The 19915-nt window shown below is 42.6% G+C and overlaps 1 protein-coding gene across 1 annotated transcript in view; it reads left to right on the forward strand.

The window, feature by feature from the left end:
- GSTCD (glutathione S-transferase C-terminal domain containing) overlaps positions 1–19915 on the forward strand; it is a 106998-nt gene that overhangs the window by 24776 nt on the left and 62307 nt on the right. The window contains exon 4 of the mRNA XM_018554483.1: positions 4046–4139. Coding sequence (XP_018409985.1) covers positions 4046–4139 — 94 coding nt within the window. The remainder of the gene's footprint in view (positions 1–4045; positions 4140–19915) is intronic.

The raw sequence follows: 19915 nt of genomic DNA on the forward strand, positions 1-19915 counted from the left end.
TGTGTGTGTGTGTGTGTGTGTGTGTGTGTGTGTGTGTGTGTGTGTGTGTGTGTGTGTGTGTCTGTATACATATGGCTCTAACACTTCCCATATGCTTGTCTGTGAAGTGAAAGAAGAAACTCATCAAGAGAAATTTCTTGAATTTATCAACGCTATCAGCGGATACCACTGCCTGTGGAAGGGAATTCCACAATTTTACTAATCTCACAGTAAACAACCATTTACATACTCCACTTTCTTACTTACAAACCCCCTTTCTTCTAACCTTTTGTTATATCCTCGTGTTCTCAATACATTTCTCGGTATCAACAACTTCTTCCAAATATTGTGGTCCCCATTGATGATTTTAAAGACTGCAATAAGGCCCCCTCTTAATCGCCTCTTTTATAAGGTGAATAAGATTAATTTTTGGTGACAGTCTTCATAACTCAGACCTTCTATCCCTTTAATTATTTTGTAGCCCTTCTCTGAACTCTCTCAAGCTCTAGAGGCCATATAATTCTTGTTCAGTACTTCATATTTCTCTAATTACTTGAAGAAGTATCACCTAAATGTAAAAACAAAAAACATCTTGAATCCCCATGGCTATCAGTGCATGTAGCACTCCATCCTGTTACAAGCACGTTTTTTATTTTTGTCAGTGGTGGCTTTAACTCTACCCCCATGTTGAAGTCGAAATTTTTGGTGTTCCTATGGGGGAGGCACAGCCAGCACTAAGGTCACCGCCCCCTCTCTCTGTTTCTCACTGGGTCCTGTCCCCTACCTTTCCCCACAGGACCTGTTACTGACTGCAGGAGCATGCACACAGCTCCCTAACGGGGGTTGCTGATGCACAGGGGAGACAGGAACCTCCAGGTAAATCCAAACACTATTACAGCAGAGGTGGCTGAACACTCATTGCTGATCTGATTAAGCATTTTAGTGATCCATTTGGCTTGGCTGCTAGTAAACACAATGCACACAATAGTGGAGGATATGTCCGCACTGGTTCAGCTGTGTGATCTATCTACCGTGTGTGTAATATATCTGCCAGTGGGATTGCCTGGAGGTTCCTGTCTCTGGAGCTGTGTACATGCTGCTTTTGCCATAAGGATTACAAACACTTGAATGGAGATTTGAAATGCTCAATGACAGCGCTCGTCTCTAGTGGCCTCTGCTGCGAGAGACGAGCGCTGTCAATCAAAAATCCGTCCCTTTATCCGAGTGGTTGGATAGTGAAGGTACTAGCTATATGACCACACTGATCTTTTCAAATATGTGCTGTAGTTGCTGACCAAACTGTGATGTATACTGGGTCCATGGTGGGGAATCGACAAGTTTTTTTCACTTTGTCGTGATACTTCTTTGGTAAGAGGAAATTTTTCTCCTTCTTCCTAAAATGAGCATCCAGTTCCTAACAAGGAGCCATTAAAAGAAGGCCCTTAGATAAACTACCTTCCAATTCAAGTACATTGGTGTCTTTTCTGTATAGTTCCTTACAGTGAAAAATTAAAACTATTGTAGCATTCGGAGGAATTCAGTATGTGTTTTCTCTATTGTAAGTAGTACTATCATATCCTGAAGGCTACATATACCCAAAGCCAATATTTAAATGTGTAGATGGTGACAGGTAAAATTACCCAGCAGCTTCTTACATTTTGGCAGTAGGATTCCTGAACCAGAGTTCCCAGGTCCACCTGTGTGCAGTGGATTTTGTAACTTTGTAGTAGATTTTTCTATATTTTACATTACAGAAGGAAGTAAAAGTACTGTAATCTCTCTAGCTGCATCAGCAGAGTTCAAACTCTAATGGGTTGGCCAAGACCTGGGAACTAGTGCGGGGTCCTGGTTATAAATAATGCAGCTGACACTGAACACCAATGAAAGTAGAGGGGGTTTATAATTACTACCATTGTCTCTAACACCAATGAGGGAAGGGGGTCATGAAGATGGAGCTTCCTGAAATGGGGCTATCCCTGTGTTATACATGTCTTTTCCTGTTTTGATTACAATACATATGACTGTCACCTGATATTTTTAAACTGGAATTTGTACAGAAATAATTGATGTATATGCTGCCCTACGCTTGACTTGTGGATGCAAATGTGGCCATTGTAAGTTGGACACTACCATTTTAGTAGCCTGTATTACAGACTCATTTCTTGTGCTAAATTATGTTTTATCTGCATATATACTCTATTGGCTTTTTGCTACGGTAACTGTTTTTCTTCTTGTGTAAGCATAGCACATCCCAGTGAGAAGGCTAAAGAGATTATCATGTAAAAATGTTTAAAACCCCAGAGAACACACAGACTTCAAAACATAGTGTATAGTGTTTATTGCATGTAGAAATAACCCAAATATTATTGTTCCAAGAAAACCCACATAATAGCACTACTTAGAAGTCAATGGTCAACATAGGATAATCAGGAGGTGTCATTGAAGAGTGTTATGTGGTGCCAAAAAAAGTGTCTCCCACAAGGAGAAAGGATATTTAAAAACTCTGCAAAATTTAATTTTGAGTGATCACTAATGCATTTTATTTCCATAAACGGTAGCCTGAGCTGCTTGTATCAAACTTACAAGCATATTCACAAAGCTGCCAACGGCAGCTGAGTGAATAACCCACCCAAAGTGAAGTGAGCCGAACGCTGTTCAGCTATTCACTTCAGGCTTGTACGGCTGATTTTAGCCGTATATCCGCTGGTTTCGGCTGCACTCCGGTCATCCGAACGGTGCAGAAGGACTTCGACTCAGCCGATCCAACATCTGGATCGGCTGAGCCGAAGCTCCAGCAGCTAACTCACTGCCGTTCGCCCCTATTCACATAGGGGCCGACCGGCAGTGAGTGAATAGCCGAGTGCTGCAGAGCGGCATTCGGCTCAGCTATTCTGCTCGGTACCTCCGTGGTACTGAGCAGAATAGGAAATCAATGAAAAAAGTAGAAAAAAATGTTTAAAAATGTAAATAAATAATACATTTACTAAAATGAATAAAGATGTAATTTGTCAGGCCACCTTGGGGGGCTGTACGGGCTATAGTGAATAGCCCGTACAGCAGCCCTTTGATTCGACTGAACCGAAGGGCTCACGCAACCTAAGCTAGCCAAAGGATCAGCTTTGTGAATAACCCCCTTAGTCTTTATGACTTTGTAAAAATAATACAATCTTATACAGCCATGGTTGATTGTTTTTTGGGGGGTTTTATTTTACTTCCTTAGCCTTCCTGATTATGCACAACCAAACTTGCAGACCCCTGTAGTATATCTCCTATCTTCCATTATCTGTAGTCCTTGGCATAGGTAGAGGAATAATGTCAATTCCCTGCTTTGTTTGTCAGCCAAATTTCCTGTTAGGAAGGAGAAGTAGTTTTGCGGGAGTGCCAAATTAGAACCTGCCAACCACCTTCCATACACTTCTACTTTTTCTTTCTCTTTTCTTATTTTACTTATTTTTTACATTTAATTTTAAAAGTGTATAATTATATATTCTTTTTTCACCAATAAACTTTTGATACATAACACAAGATTCCCAAAGCACTATGGGTTATCTAAAGAAACAGGACTGGAGAATGCTGTCTTCTTTTAGGCTCACTTCTTTGGCTCATTTAGTTACTTGTATAAAGTACAATATATGCAGTTCTGTACACCAGCACAGCAAAGGACTTGATGCTGGTTTCTAAGCCAAACGCTACTTGAATTGTCTTTGTTAATTCTCATAATCTACACCTTACCCTTTGAGAAATTCCCACAAATCCAGATCTTCATGCTTTGCACCCTGTGTTGCTAGATACTGGGATTTTCTGTCCTTTAGAACGTAATCTAATCATCTAATACCCTATACATTTTTATTTTTTTTTACATGTTGGGGTTATTTAAAGTCCCACAATGATTTACTCAACATTACTTCAGTACACCACTGTTCAGGCAAATCCATTGAAGCTGTTAAAATAAAATGGGGACAGAACAGAGACCTTTTACAGGATTGCAGAATAAATGTTCTTCTTTTACCGCTGTATCTCTGAAACTCTAATATTTCTGATTCTCTATTTTTATTTAATTCTACAGGAAAATGGCATTGAGGCCTCCTTTTCTTCTCATCCCTGTCCAACCCTGACTATTGACTGGGAAAGTCTTCCTGCAGCTGTGAGTCCAGCACAAGGTCAGCATCAGCCTTTTGTTCTGTTCTCAGTTTTTTATTCTATTTCAAGCAGAAAACAGTTAGCAACTTTATAATTTTACTGAAAAATGGTGTATAACTGTAGCCAGAAATGGTGTAGGTGTTACCCATATCAGTCAGTCATATGCCAGCTTTTTTCTTCAAAATGATCTGTGCAAAAATGGTATCTATGGAAGCTGATTGGTTGGGTTGGCCAGTATTTCCAGTTTTATAGACTGCACATACTAGAGAGGTTATCACTGTTGATGGGCTGCTTCTTGTAATTTTGTAAGGATGGAGGAAAAGGAAGTTGGATTTGTTGCAGATTTCAACTGTTATTTTTAAATGTGTATTTCAAACCACTGAAAATAATTCCAGATAAATAAAAAAGAATGCTTGGGCATAGTATGGACACCAACAGCATTCCACCCACAGCCCATTGTGAACTGGCTCAAAGATTTTGCTTCACAAGGGAAACAACTGTAATGTGCATGGAGCAGCCCTGTGGGTGACTTATTGGCTAGTGATTTTTCAAAACCAGAAATTAGTTCAGCTTTACAAGGTGGTAAGTGTGTTACCCTAATATCTGGTGACTAGCTTACAAATAAAAATGATAAATATCATGGGGGTTATGTATAAAAATTGTGCTAACAAGAACATTTCTCGATGCCCAATGCAACCCATCTGGATGTTTGTGTCGGTATCAACTCTGCACCGCAGGAATAACAGTTAGAAGCTGATTGATTTTGAAAACAGTTCTTGTTGGCATGTTTTTCACACACAAGCCTTTATGTCATTTATTCTGTTAATGTGACCACAGAATCAGTGCCAGAAAGATTCCATATTTCAGCAGTGTATGCAGCATGCTTTTTTTTGCACAGATAACACTAAAACTACAGAGAATTTTTAATAATAAAAATAGATATATGCAAATTAAAAAAAAAAACCACAGCATCCATTTTTTCATAGGTGCTGATAAGAGAGATGATGAAAAGTTTATTATAATTGGTTGCCATAGTAACTGCACTTTGCATGCGATCGTTGCTCTTTGCACTTGCTCATTAAATAACCCCAAATGTATACATTTTCTAAACTGCCTTCACTGCTGCATTGTGTATTTAATGGTTTCATCCAGGAATTTAATAGTTTGATACAGGATTATCCATCTCATCTTCGTTCCTTCGTATCAATCATTCAGCCATTATTGTTGTGATAATTCTGTCCGCTAACAAAGGATATCCTTCCAGAGAGCAGTCCCCTGAGAACCCGATGTTCAAAATATTTAATAATGTGCTAGGACAACTCTGGGGTTTTTATTTATTACATTTGTGTTCTTAGTTTTCTCATCTATCTCGCCTCTTTTCACGCTGGTAGTAAAAAAACGATTTTGTAAAAGTGAGTTTGTTTACTAAAAATAAAAAGTATAAAAGTAAAAAATGTATACATGGACCGTAACCTCCCTGGCGGTCTAAATTTATGTCAGTATTTTTAAAAGTCAAAGCGGTATATTGTTTTTCATGGAAATTTGTTGTTTTATATTGTAGGCCTGTAATTCTTTGGAATAACTCACTTAAATCTGTACAAACAAGAGTCTAGTAGACATCCCGGGTATGATAAAGTTTGAAACACAGAATCATAAATTATAATATAATAAATAATTATAAATAATTATAAAAAATAATAATATAATAATAATACATTTAATTCAATAATGTAATCAAACCAAAAACACTGAAATTTGTCCAAACAAGAATGCAATATTTTTGGATGCCATGGACGTTCTCAAGTTTCCAGGCAGAAAGAACGGTAAAAGTGCAGGCAGGGCACTGGACAAAGCTCTAGGGACAAAACTGAGGTGAAATGGTTTGATACAGTAACGTAATCATAACAGATTACAATGTATTGTGTGTATGTCATTTTGTGTTTACTTTTCACTTTTGAGTTTCCCGCTGGTTCCGCCACCCTGCGACGCCGGTGCTCGCAGGGAAGGAACCCAGAAGACGGATACTGGCATCGGCCGGAGGACACCAGGGGCTCGTAGGGACAAGGTAAGTGACACTACAATGTAATCCCGAGTGTGGCTCGGGGTTACCGCTTTTGGTACTCAAAATTAACCCCGAACCACACTCGGGATTACCGCCAGGGAGGTTAAAAAACTCAAATCAGTCTAGTCAGTTTTATATAGCACAGCACACAAGACCTCACAATGTCCACATATACCAGGCACATTACACTAGTATGTACAGTACTTAGCCAGTTTAAGAAATGTGACCAAGTGTGGTCCTGAACACGTCATATTCTTTTAATTGAGAATTCAGTGAAACAATTTAGACTTTAAACACCCTTGCCTTAGGGCAGGGCTGGACAAATCCAGGTAAGAGCCAAGTAGCCAATGCTTCTTAAAAATTACAGGCGGCACCTAACTTTTGAAGTTTTCTCTAGTTGTTGTCAATGGAGCTGGCACCTAAAAAAAATCCTGCTGGATTAGACAGACTGGCTCCTGAATTCCATTTGAATTTGTCCACTCCTGCCTTAAGGTACTATTACATTATATCTGAACTATGTTGCTTTATGCAGATATGGTCTTCCATATATAATAGGTTTTAAGTACAATCTACTGATATCAGTACAGTACAGTTGTGTTCAAAAGTTTGCATACCCTTGGAGAATTGATAATATACTGTATGTACCATTTTTTTTCCAAATAAGTTTTTATTGGTTTGTATTTGTAAAAGAATAAAAAACAGACATATACAGTCATGACTTACAAGAGAACGTTCGGTACCATTACCGAGGTTACACAAGTATATACATGTGGCACACGGCATGTTCGTGCAAAAAGGAAAAACAACAAATCTGGTCTAGTACAGCAACGTGAAGTGTTCACTACTACTCAGGAGCAACTGTCATATAAACAACTTAGACCTTATAATACTGCAGCACCTCTCAAACTGGTGGTGTTGATGCACCACAGTCCTTTAGCATTACCGTCTCATACGAGGCCTGGCTATTATTTAGAAAGTCTCTTGTCTGATAATAGCAGCCTCCGGGCCTCTATCTCAGTAGGGTAATAGTGCCCCAAGAAATTGAGGCTAGTAGGTGCCCCATCTGAGTACCACCTAGTGGCCGTACTTAGTGTTGGCATTGGCGCGGGCCAGATGTTGTTACCTGACAAGACTAACACACAACACAACGGGGGGGGGATATTTGGTTAGGTGAGGAACTGCCAACCCCCCTGGGATTTTGGCAGGTGAAGCGTTCGTCTAGGTACTCTAGGCTTCTTGTCTCCCCATATAAAAGTAAAAATTTGTGCCTGCAGCTTTCTGAGGGTTGGACTAGGGATTGCAACCTGTAGGACCCTAAATAAGTAGAGAATCTTCGGCAATAGCGTCATTTTGATCGCAGCTATCCTGCCTAGCCAAGAGAGTTGGTATTGGGACCAAGTCCGCAGCATTCGTGCTAGTTTGGTCACCATCTCAGGATAGTTAGAATTGTACAGTGTTTGGTAAGAACTCGTCAGTTTGATTCGAAAGTAGGGGAGGTGGTCAGTGCTCCAGGAGTAGGGGTAGTTACTGGCCAGGGATTCCACTAGTTGTGGGGGTAAGGAAATATTCAGGGCCTTGGATTTTGAGTGGTTGATACCTAAGCCCGAAATTTCCTCAAATTCCGACAGAAGCGCTGTCAGGTTGGGCTAGGTGATGACAGGATCAGTTATGAAGAGCAATGCGTCATCTGCAAACAAGCATAACTTGTGGGACACCCCCTCATGGTCAATTCCGGTGATGTCTGGGGATTGGCGCAGTTTTTGAGCTAGAGGTTCCAAAGCTAGGGCAAAGAGGAGAGGGGATAGTGGGCAGCCCTGTCAAGTGCCCCTAAGGATTGGGAAAGGTTGAGAGCAAAAGCCGGAATACTTGATGCGAGCTGAGGGTCTATTATAAAGGGAGGAGATCCAAGTCAGGAAGGAGGTTCCGAAACCCCATTTCCGTAGGGTGTAGAAGAGGTAGGGCCAGGAGACGCTGTCAAATGCTTTTCTAATGTCAAGGGAGAGGAGCATGGAGGGGATTTTCTTAGTTATTGCTACATGCGACAGGAGGGTGATCTTCCGGATGTTATCGTTCGCCTGCCTAGTAGGAATAAAACCAACTTGGTCATTGGAGATTATCTGGCTTATCACTTTGTTGAGTCGATTAGCTAGGACTTTAGCTATCAGCTTGATGTCCACATTGAGCAGTGAAATCGGTCTGTAATTGGAAGGGTTACTATGATCAGAAGCTGGCTTGGGGATCATGCAGATCAGGGCAGTAAGGGAATCCTGGCCCAGGGTCTTGCCCCTGCGAAGGGAGTTAAATGAGGAAGTCAAGAGAGGTATTAAGAGGTCTTTAAAGGCAACATAATAAGCTGCAGTGAAGCCATCTATTCCTGGGCGTTTGCCGCGGGAAAGTGTGGCGATCGCCAGTCTAACCTCCTCTTCCTTGATAGGTTCCTCAAAGGAGGCCACTTGGGATGCTGATAGGTGGGGGAGGTCCAGACCCTCAAAGAACTGATCTGCTTGTGCAGTGGAGAAGTGGCCCTGGGAAGAGTATAGGGCAGAGAGATGCTGTTGAAAGATGTCAAGGATTTTCACAGGGTTGCTGGTGTGGGTGCACGTGCGCGTGCGGAGCTTAATTGGTTTAAAGGACTGGTCCAATTGTCTGAGTCTAGAGGCCAAAAGGGAATCAGCCCTGTTACCCTTAAGATAAAATGTATGGGCTGTACGGTGAAGCGGCATTGGTCAGTGAGAAGGAGGTTAAGAGCCTGTCTGGCAGACTCTAAGTTGGTCTTATGTATTGGTGACGGATCTAGAGTGAAAGCTTGCGAGCAGGAATTGAATTCCCGTTCAAGCTGCATCAGTTTCTGTAAACGTTCCTTCTTGAGCCTGGAGGACAGTTGGATGATCCGTCCCCTAAGGACTGGCTTGTGCGCTTCCCATAAGGTGTCAGGAGAGATGTCAGGGGAGTGATTGAGAGCAATATATTCTGTGATATAGGATTCTAGTAACATTTTAGATGTGGGGTCGGCCAATAGTGAGTCATTCTGCGTCCAAATGGGGGATCGGGAGGTTGGCAATATGGGGGGAAGGATCATAGTGACAGCCGAGTGGTCTGACCACGGGATAGGTAAAATTTTGGAGTGTAGTATATGGGGCGTCAAGGAAGTATTAACAAAAATGTGGTCTATCCTAGAGAAAACGTGGTGCGGTTGGGAGCAGTGTGTGTAATCTGTCTTGTGGGGATTGACCTCCCTCCAGCAGTCCACCAAGGAGTAGGATTCCAGCAGGTCCCTAAAGGGCTTTGCTGTGTGTAAGCATGAGGATGATGTTTTAGATTAATCTCTGTGAGGGAACATCACCAGGTTGGAGTCTCCACACATAACGACTGCACCCGTTGAGAGCGCATGTACTCTATCGAGAAGGTCCCTGAAGAAGGCAAGTTGGTCCACGTTGGGGGCATAGTATGAAACAAGTGTGATTTTGTTATCATCTAGGAGGCCTGTAAGGATCAGGTAACGACCCAGGGGGTCTCGGGTCTCAGAGTGGCATACAAAGTTGAGCGATCTACGGAAGCCTATGAGGACCCCTTTCCTTTTGCAGGAATCATTGGCCATATATATCGTAGGGAATTGGGAGCTGAAGTACTTGGGACATGATGACCTAGAAAAGTGGGTTTCCTGAAGGAATATGATACTGGCATGGGAGGATCTAAAGAACCTAAAGGCTCTAGTTCTCTTATTGGGGGAATTTAGGCCCTGTACATTTAGGCTCAGTAGCTTAAGTGTCATTGGGAATCAAAGAACAAAGATGCCAAAGGTACTCACCCCGTCTGCAGCAGTGAAGTCGGATCAACCTCCTTGGACACACCTCCGCGCAATCAGAATCAGAAAACTGGAGTGGGATCCAAGAAAGGGAAAGAGGGGGGGAGAGGAGGAGACATAAGGGCAAGGAAGGCACAGGACAACATACAATAAACATGAGAACAGAAAATGGAACATGGGGTGGAAAAATTCCACAACTATCTTGGGTCATTGGGCAGTGTGGACCTCACGATCACAGACTACCCAAGGATTCCAAGAAAATGGGAGCACAGTGACATGCTCACCCAGGCAAAACTCAGAAAAACAGAACAGTTATCATATAATGCATGTAAACCCGGTAACCGAACTCAAGGCAACTAGTTAACATATAGTGCAGGTTAGCCTCCGCTAGGGAGCGTGGACTTGGGGGCTATGTGGTCATGGGGACCATAGAGTGCAGTCAGACAGGGAGAGCTCCACCACCCGCAATCTAAACCCGACTCAGCGGGATGTGCAGCTGTACCACATCACCCTTTAGGTGAAGTATAAAGGAGGGCAAAGTTGAGTGTGGTGAATAAGGGGTGGTACTCCACAAAATATTGCAAAGTGGGAGGATCCAGGACCTGTGGCTAAGTGGATATTGTTGGACAACAGCCCATATATATGGAGAGGGGTAAGTGGCACCCTCGGTGGTTACAAGTGTGAGGAGTAGGTAGCAAACAGCATTTACATCATGCAAATTACAGTCAGGTCCTTGCAACCTAAGAGTTACCAGAGGGATATGAAAGGGGGGGGGGACAGCCATTATGAGTGGGTTCTCCCCAGTCCCAGGGAGCCGGATTGGATCCGCTGCTGGAGTCATTTCGTCTGGTCCCCGGTACTCCGATGTTAGCTAGGATCACAGTAGGAACATTGGGGTGTAGAAATTCGTTGTTGCAGGGAATGGTCATCTTCAGCCTCCTCAGAGGCCCATCAGGGCAGTTGGTGGACGGGCGGGCATTGCACAAGGCAGGGATAATATGTTGGTCAAACAGGGGTCAGGCAGTGCTTCAGCGTGGGGCAGTGTGTTTCATGGTCATCTTCAACGCAGGACCTCTGGAGTCTCCAGAGTGATTTTGGTCAGAGTCACTACGTGATCTCTTGGAGGAGAGTGCAGCTGCGTGCCTTGGATCTGACGAGGCATGTTGGGGGTCCATTAGGCCCAGAGAGGCCAATTTTGCTTGGGCGTCTTCCAGGGTGACACAAGCATGATGTCTACCCCCGTGTGAGAACAGCAGCCTAAAGTGGAACCCCCACTTATACTGGATGTGGTGTTTGTTTAGCACTTCCAGACATGGGCGAAGTGATCTACGTTTGGCAATGGTCGTGGGAGCCAAATCAGTGAAGAGTTGGTACTTGTGGCCCTGAAAAGTCAGTGGGCCTTGCGACGCTTTGGCTCTGGCAGCCGCCACGAGGGCCTCTTTGGTGCGATAGAAATGGAGCTTCACTAATATGTCTGGGGGGGGGTCCATCCTGTCTCATGCGGTTCAGTGCCCGATGTGTCCGTTCTATTTCCAACCGTTCGATTGGGATGTCTGGGGCTAGTTCCTGGAAGAGTGCCGTGGTGGAGGAGAACAGATCCACAATATGCTCCGGGAGTCCCCTGATGCGGAGGTTTGGTCTGTGCGACCTGTTCTCCATGTCTTCCAATTTGGACAGGAGCTGTGCATTCTCCCCACGGAGGGTATCAATGTCACCATCTACCACTGTCAGGTCAGTATTTATGGTGTCACATCTATCTTCCAGGGCTGCTGTGCGGTGCACTATGTCACGAATTTCTTTGAGCAGTTTATCAGTGATTTGTTTTGAGGTAGTTTGGAGGGCTTTTTGCAACATGGCATCGAAGCGCTGTAGGAGTGCGGTCTGTGACCTGCTCCGGCAACTATCTCCCTCCTGACTATTGTGGCATTGTGAGGCAATACCACGGTGTTAGGTGGCCTCAAAGTCACCCAGGGTTCTCAGCCAGAGGGGCTGAGTGGCTCCAGGAAGACATTACTGGTACCAGGAGAGAACTGCCTTTTCAGTTCTTTCTGGGTTTTCTGGATCAAGGTTGGGATCCTGGAGCCAGGAGATTTCTTAGAGCTCTGGGTGGGAAGAAATCTCCATTCCTGGGTCCATGCTTTGGTGGTGACCAGCACCTGATTGTGCACCTGTTTACATCCCTCATGAAGTGTGTGCTGGGATGTGTTCAGGGCCCCACCTGTGAGTCAGGAGAGCTCCACCCCGGAGTCAGTGTGGAGGCCAGGGCAGCAGGGAGCTGCGGGTTTGTGAACCATATTGAGAGGATTGGCATGTTATTGCTGTTGTCTGGAGGAACCAGACAGTGGCCCTAAAGATTGAGGCCGGAGCAGCAGTGCTGCGAGAGAGACTTGTTAAAAGACTGGGACACCTTGAGTGTACGTGACAACTCGAGGATTGGTGAGCCCCTATCTGTTATGCTACAGCAAGCTATTTATGTTGGATTTCGTGTTATCTATCGTTTTGAAAGCAAATAAACTGCATTGTACTTGCACCTCCGGTCTTCAGTGGAGTGTCCTTGTTACACTATCTAAGTCTCCTTCCTCCATCTCACTGCTAGAAATCGAGGCCCGGCAGGCCTGCGGCGTGGGAGCACGGGCCGCCGGCGCCATCTTGGCTGAGGCCCGGGCCATCGCCTCTTCAATGGGCTGCTGCTTACCCTTCTGCGAGCCGCGGACACCCGAGGACGGCATCATCCAGTGCTGCGATGTGTCCGGTTTCAGGTTAGGTCGGTGGTTAGTTTGGGGAGCGGGAGGCTCCGTGCTATGGCGGTATTTGCCTGGGTGAGCTGCGGAGCTGTCCTAGAAGGCGTCCTCCATCGGCAGCTTCGCGCATGCGCCCCTGTATGTACCATTTTTAAAGAAAACTTGAGTAAGCAGGCAAAACACCTTTTTTTTCCTTTTATTTCTTATGGGATTCATATTCAACTGTATGTCATAACAGAATGGCACAATTATAAAACAAAACATGGCAACAAATAAAAAAATTAAATTACCCATGTTCAAAAGTTTTTTATAGCCTTAGTCTTACAACTGTGTATTGCCCCCTTTAGCATCAATAACAGCGTGCAGCGTTGTCTATGAGGCCCGAATTCTTGCAGGTGGTATAGCTGCCCATTCGTCTTGGCAAAATGCCCCTAGGTCATGCAAAGTCTTTGGTTGTCTTGCACGTTGGAGATCTCCCCAGAGTGGCTTGATGATATTAAGGTCAGGAGACTGTGATGGACACTCCAGAACCTACACCTTTTTCTGCTGTAACCAGTGGAGGGTTCAACTTGGCCTTGTGCTTACGGTCATTGTTGTGCTGGAAAGTCCAAGACCGTCCATGTGCAGCTTACGTGCAGAAGAATGCAAATTGTCTGCCAGTATTCTCTGATAACATGCTGCATTCATCTTGCCATTAATTTGCATAAGATTTTGTGTGCCTTTTATAGCTCCCCCCTCCCAAAACATACTTGAGCTTTACAGTGGGGATGGTATTCTTGTCGCTATAGGCCTTGTTGACCCCTCTCCAAACATAGGGCTTATGGTTGTAACCATAACGCTTTATCTTGGTCTCGTCACTCCAAATTACAGTGTGCCAGAGGCTGTGAGGCGTGTCAAGGTGTTGTCGGGCATATTGTAACCAGGCTTTTTGTGGCATTGACGCAGTAGAGGACTCTTTATGGCAACACGACCATGCAGCTCATTTTTGTTTAAGTATCCTTGCATTGTGTTCCTGGAAACAACCACATTGTCTTTTTCCAGAGCAGCCTGAGGATACCTGGGTTTTTCTTTCTATCCCGAACAATTATTCTGGCAGTTGTGGCTGCAATCTTTCTTGGTCTACCTGCCCTTGGCTTGATATGAAGAGATCTCCGAACTTTCCACTTCTTAAGTGATTGAACAGTACTGACTGGCATTTCAAGGCTTTGGATATCTTTTTATATCCTTTTCCATCTTTATAAAGATCTGTTACCTTGTTACGCAGGTCTTTTGACAGTTCTCTTCTGCTCCCCATGGCTCAGTATATAGCCTGCTCAGTGCATCCATGTGAGAGCTAACAAACTCATTGACTATTTATAGGCAGACACTAATTGCAATTTAAAAAGCCACAGATGTGGGAAATTAACCTTTAATTGCCAGTTTAACCTGTGTGTGTCACCTTGTGTGTCTGTAAAAAGGCCAAACATTCCAGAGTATGTAAACTTAATTAGGGCCACATTCCAGAGTATGTAAACTTAATCAGGGCCATTTGGGTCATTTCTGTTATCATTATGATTCAAAAAGAAGCCAAACAACTATGTGATAATAAATGGCTTCATATGATAGCTATCCTAAAATAAAAGACAATTTTTTGGCATGATCAGTTATATTTTTTATGTCAATGTCAAAATTTCACGATTTCTGCCAAGGTATGCAAACTTTTGAGCACAAGTGTATATGACAATAATGGCCTCCATTGTTAAGCATTATTTGATATGGTTTCTACCTGGAGTTCAAATCTTCCCAAAAACATCACTCAAACTGTAATTGTGTGTGTTTATGTATGACAATGGTAGGGTTGAGTGATAAGCAGATTGTTGCATTATCATTTGTTGAACAAACCATTTCTTCTGAGAAGGATCTTTTCTTTTAGCATATCCGTGGAAAATCTGATTTTTGTACAGATCACTTGGTATTTATGCCTTAATACTAGCTTGAAACCCCTAAAATAAGGTTCTGATTTAGGTAGGGTATACACTGAATGAATTTCAAATGAACAAAATTGATTTTGGAACTTTCATTCGACTTTCTAATAGTTGATGTGGTCAAATTGATGATCAATTTTGATTGTCACCACAATTTATGATTACGTCACCACAGTGACGAAAAATTTAAAGTGGGAAATTCAAAATTTATGTTGGAATTTTTTTTTCGATTGAACAATTTTATTTACAGTGAATATGGTTTTGGTTCATGAAGCTCCATTCTTTCCCAAACCGTCAAGTCTCCCATGGCCTTATCAAACATTCCGACGAGATTTTTCGTATAAACATTTGTTCGAAAAGCTACCAGTGCATAGTGTAGTGCATCTATAGTGAGCATTTCTTCCTTTCATTGTCACAGTTATTCTAGGAATATAGGTGTCAATGTCATTTTTAAGCCCCAGTCTGGGCACCAGAACAAAATACCCTTGCAGTGGGGCTTCCCTGCACCGCAAGGATTAATTGCTTATTAGGCCTAGGGGTAGTGCAATAAGCTGTAAAATTCACCTTACCAATGGCTCTGACAGGCTTCCCTTATGCTGTGCAACCAGTCCCCCGCAGCCTCTTCTCTATGGCGCTCTAGTCAGGGGTTGCCCTGTGACATCATAACATCACATAGTCATGCATTGTACGTGAGGACAACAAGGGTCTCCCTACAAGCCAAAGCATCAGAGAGAAGAGGTGAGCAATGGAAGTCTGCTGGAGCAAAAAGTATTAAAAGTAATGCCTCTGTGCCTAGAATTAACAAGCATTTAACTCTACAAGGGTATTTTTTTCTTTTAAATTTCAAAGTTGAGCTTCAATAAAATCAGAGGAAAAATATAGTGTAAGTTCAGTGAGCTTATACTTTGATTTCCCTGTTTACTTTAAAGTGCACCTGTGCTGCTTTTGCATTCACAATGACTTGTATGAAAAAGAAAAAAAGCAGCTCAATGTCTCTGCACACAAGCCATTAATGATTGTGGTTTGTAGCTGAAGCTGTTAGTATTTGAACTTTTGTATTGTGAAAAACTTGCATTTAGAATGACGCACCCTATATAAACCTATTTTTGACTCTTCATTATACAGATACACTTACAACTTTTTTTGACTCAAATTGAGGTATCTTTCACTGCAAACATTTTCATAAACATAGACTGTCTTCTGATAAAACAGTATATTAAAAGGTTTTTGCTAATAGCTAATGACTGATGACTGTTTCTTCATGTGACTCATAAAGGGTTTAAATATCAGTGGATCCTCATAGCATCAATTCACACACAGACAAAACTTGTTGTTCTTAGGTAGTAGCAATAATGAATAGATGTGTTGTTTTAAATATTGGAAATGCAGGAACATTAATTCTGTGGTGTTATCTACGCCTTATCATCAATAGAACAAACAGCATTTACTGTTAACATTTTTGACTAACAAAACCTTTGATAAATGCTAGCTGGCCATTTAAATTCCTTACATATTTACTGTTATCTACCTTGATCTAGTGGTATATTTTTATATACAAAGTAAACCCCTCTGTTCTATGAGAAATGCATTAAGCGAATCCCACTATTTTATTCAAGTATTTGAAGTATGTGTTTTATATAATGGAGACGATATAACAAAATGAAAGGAAATGAAAGTATCTCTGTTGCCCATGGCAATCAAATGCTGTCTTATATAATACTAGTAAGTGTATGCCTGTTCATGATTTTGTGTACATTTTTGTGTACATATGTGTTATGGAATAAAGGTTAGGCCTGATGAGATGACTATTGTATTAAAAGTCAACAGAGAAAGGAATAGGTGGCATGTGACAAGGAATATATCTGTAATATCTGCTGAAAGGGAAATCAATAAGTATCAGGAGTGATCATGAATGTATTCAATAGCGGCCTCAGGGAGTGCAAAATGCCTTTATAACATGTCCTTAGAAATCAATGTGAAGTGTAATGCCTAAATGGATAAGAAAGAAATCTGATTGGGTGGCTCTTAAAGTCCAACTCCAGTCCAATACAAAAGCCAAAGCAACAATATCAGTCTAGGTGCTGAGAGGTTCCCCACTGCAGGACCCAGAATAATGGCATTCTACTAGAATAAAAGGAAGACCATATTACCAGAAACATCCGTGTTTGGTGCCTGCATTGTACTGCCAAAACCTGTCAGAAGTGTTTGAGAACTACCAGGGCGTCCATGTTACCCGAGGCTGCGCGTCCATGTTACCCGAGGCTGCGCGTCCATGTTACCCGAGGCAGCGTGTTTATGTTACCAGAGGCAGCGTATCCATGTTATCCGAGGCAGCGCGTCAATGTTACCGGAGGCAGCGCCTCAATGTTACCAGAGGCAGCGTGTCAATGTTACCAGAGGCAGCGCGTCAATGTTACCAGAGGCAGCGCGTCAATGTTACCAGAGGCAGCGCGTCAATGTTACCAGAGGCAGCGCGTCCATGTTACCAGAGGCAGCGCGTCCATGTTACCAGAGGCAGCGCGTCCATGTTACCAGAGGCAGCGCGTCCATGTTACCAGAGGCAGCGCGTCCATGTTACCAGAGATAGCGTATCCATGTTACTAGAGACAGTGTATTAATTCTGCCAGAGACAGCATCTTCATATTACCAGAGACAGTGCATCCATGTTACCAGAAACAGCGTATCCACTCTGCCAGAGACAGCGTATCCATGTCACCAGAGACAGCGCATCTACTCTGCCAGAGGCAGTACATCCATGTTACCAGAGACAGCGTATCCATTCTGCCAGAGATGGCATGTACATATTACCAGAGACAGCACATCCATGTTACCAGAGACAGAGTATGCATTCTGCCAGAGACAGCGTATCCATGTTACCAGAGACAGCGTATCTACTCTGCCAGAAGCACCACATCCATGTTACCAGAGACAACGTATCCACTCTGCCAGAGACGGCATGTACATAATACTAGAGACAGCGTATCCATGTTACCAGAGACAGCGTATCCACTGTGCCAGAGACAGCATGTACATATTACCAGAGACATTCTACTTTAACATTCAGTTTTGGAATAAATTTAGTTTTTTTTAATAAAAACCACATTCACTCTTACTTTTCCCATCCGGCTGTTTAAATTTTTCTCTTTTGTTCATTTAACCCTTTCAGCTGGCCAAGCCATTTTTGAATTTTCTGCAATTTTTTCCTATTGATTTGATTTTCAACTGCTGCGTTGCTAGCGTTTGTAAAAGACCCCCCAAACCATATATTTTCTGAAAGCGCAGGCATTCTGTCTCAAGGAAAGGTTTTCTCTTTTCTGCATGGTCTGGAGCCTTGGTTCTATGGACAGAGGTGTATCTACTTTATGATCCCCGGTTTTTGGTAGGGATGCACACATACTATCACAATACAGATCAATTTCAATTTGTAGTCGTGAGGGGAAGTTACACATAATCTGTGTGTTGCCCTCATCTATGATCTGAAGGTATGCTCTGCTTGTTGTTATGGCATGGTCCAAAGTCAAACTGGTCACGCGTGATGATCAACCATTAAGGAAAAAAATTGTGACATTGTGAATATTATAGCAGGAACCAGATGAACATACTATGTAAAGCAGTGTTGTTCATGTTCCTGCTACACCGCTTTGGTGATCTGTAACAGTATAGCAATTTCCAGTGTGTGCTAAGATACATGGCACGGGTCAACTATTTGACCTGGGCTGCAGGCACACATTGTACAGTTTTTCACTTGAAAACAAAGTAGAAAAACATTTGCTGCCCAAAGATAATGTTTGATTTCTATGGGTTTATTTCTGCACTGCAGCTGCAAAAACATTCTGAAACACTGTTAATTTTAAAGAGCAAGACAGGGACAGTTAGGTTATCGGTTATTAGAAATCAAATCGTGAGCCTGGCTACAACAGTCCTAGTCAGCATTATCTTCCCTAGACATCCAACTCTGAGACTTATCTTCATGCTGTTCTGGGAAAAGTCAATACAAATCATAAAAATAGCTAGGTATGGAAAAACTACAGGAGTATTGCTTTACAGCAGTTTTAGGTAACGCGGGAGATATTTCAGCAACAAGCTGAAATGATGGAGGGGTCATGTTATAAATCTAATATTCCTGTTACAAGAATGTGTATATATATCCCGCGGATATCTTTGTGTGACATAAATGAAAAGAGTACTATAAAATAGTAAAAATTTTTGAATGTATTCTCCAGTATGGTACAGTTCTAAAAGCATATCACTTATGCTGTTATTTCAATACTTCTCTGCCCCAGAACTTAATATTCTGTTTTTAGCAATGTTTGTGCAGCTGACTAGAGAAAAGATACATGGAAGGATGATGTTAAGAAAGCAGAGAAAAATCCCTAGTCTCCGCTGTAAGTCTTTTTAAATGCACCTGCATATATTTCTTGACAAAGACAGCTGACGGAGTTAAAAGCTTCCGTTTCAAACTGATCTACGGGGACATGCTTATGTCTTTGACCTAAGTAAGCCACTTCTGTATGTGTTAATCCCTTGCAAAGCTGCAGACTCACAGGTTATTGACTGGGATGCTAAGTGATTATTGGGGTCGGTTGAATCCTAATGAACCCATCTTGGCAGACACATCTTCTTACTATTGGCACGGGATTTTCCTTCTAAGGCTCAGACATTTCATCATAGCTTTAAGAGGAATTTTTCGAGTGGATTTTAAACAAATCACATGGCTAAACATAGAATAAGCATCTTGTAAAACGAGCTCAAATCCTTCATCACCGACTTGTGATTTATTTCCTTAAAGCCTTATTTTTTCAACTTTTAAGTGAAAATTGTAGACCTTTCTGTTGACATAGAGATGAATTGTTAACTGTGAAATGCTCTTAATCTTGTGCTACAACACTAGACAGTGGGCAGGCAGGGAACTAGTGGGTGAAGTGATGAAGGTTAGGGCAGACTTGCTTACACTGTGATGTGAAGATAATTTAAAGCTTGTGTTAATAATGTTTTATTTGGCAAAACCTTACAAAGAAATCCAGCCATACTACCTGGTTCACATTAGGGCTGCAACAACTAATCGACATAATCGATTATAATCGATTATTGAAAAAGTTGTCAACTTTTTCAATAATCGATTAATCGGCTTCCGATCAGTTGGCCCTGTCCGCACCTCCTCCCCACCTCACGCTCGCCGCTGCCAGACCCGCTCGCATCCACGCTCCACACGCCGCACCTCCTC

The sequence above is a fragment of the Nanorana parkeri genome, unplaced genomic scaffold, assembly GCF_000935625.1.
Source record: "Nanorana parkeri isolate BGI_ZX_2015 unplaced genomic scaffold, ASM93562v1 scaffold161, whole genome shotgun sequence".
In the NCBI taxonomy this organism is placed as follows: domain Eukaryota; kingdom Metazoa; phylum Chordata; class Amphibia; order Anura; family Dicroglossidae; genus Nanorana; species Nanorana parkeri.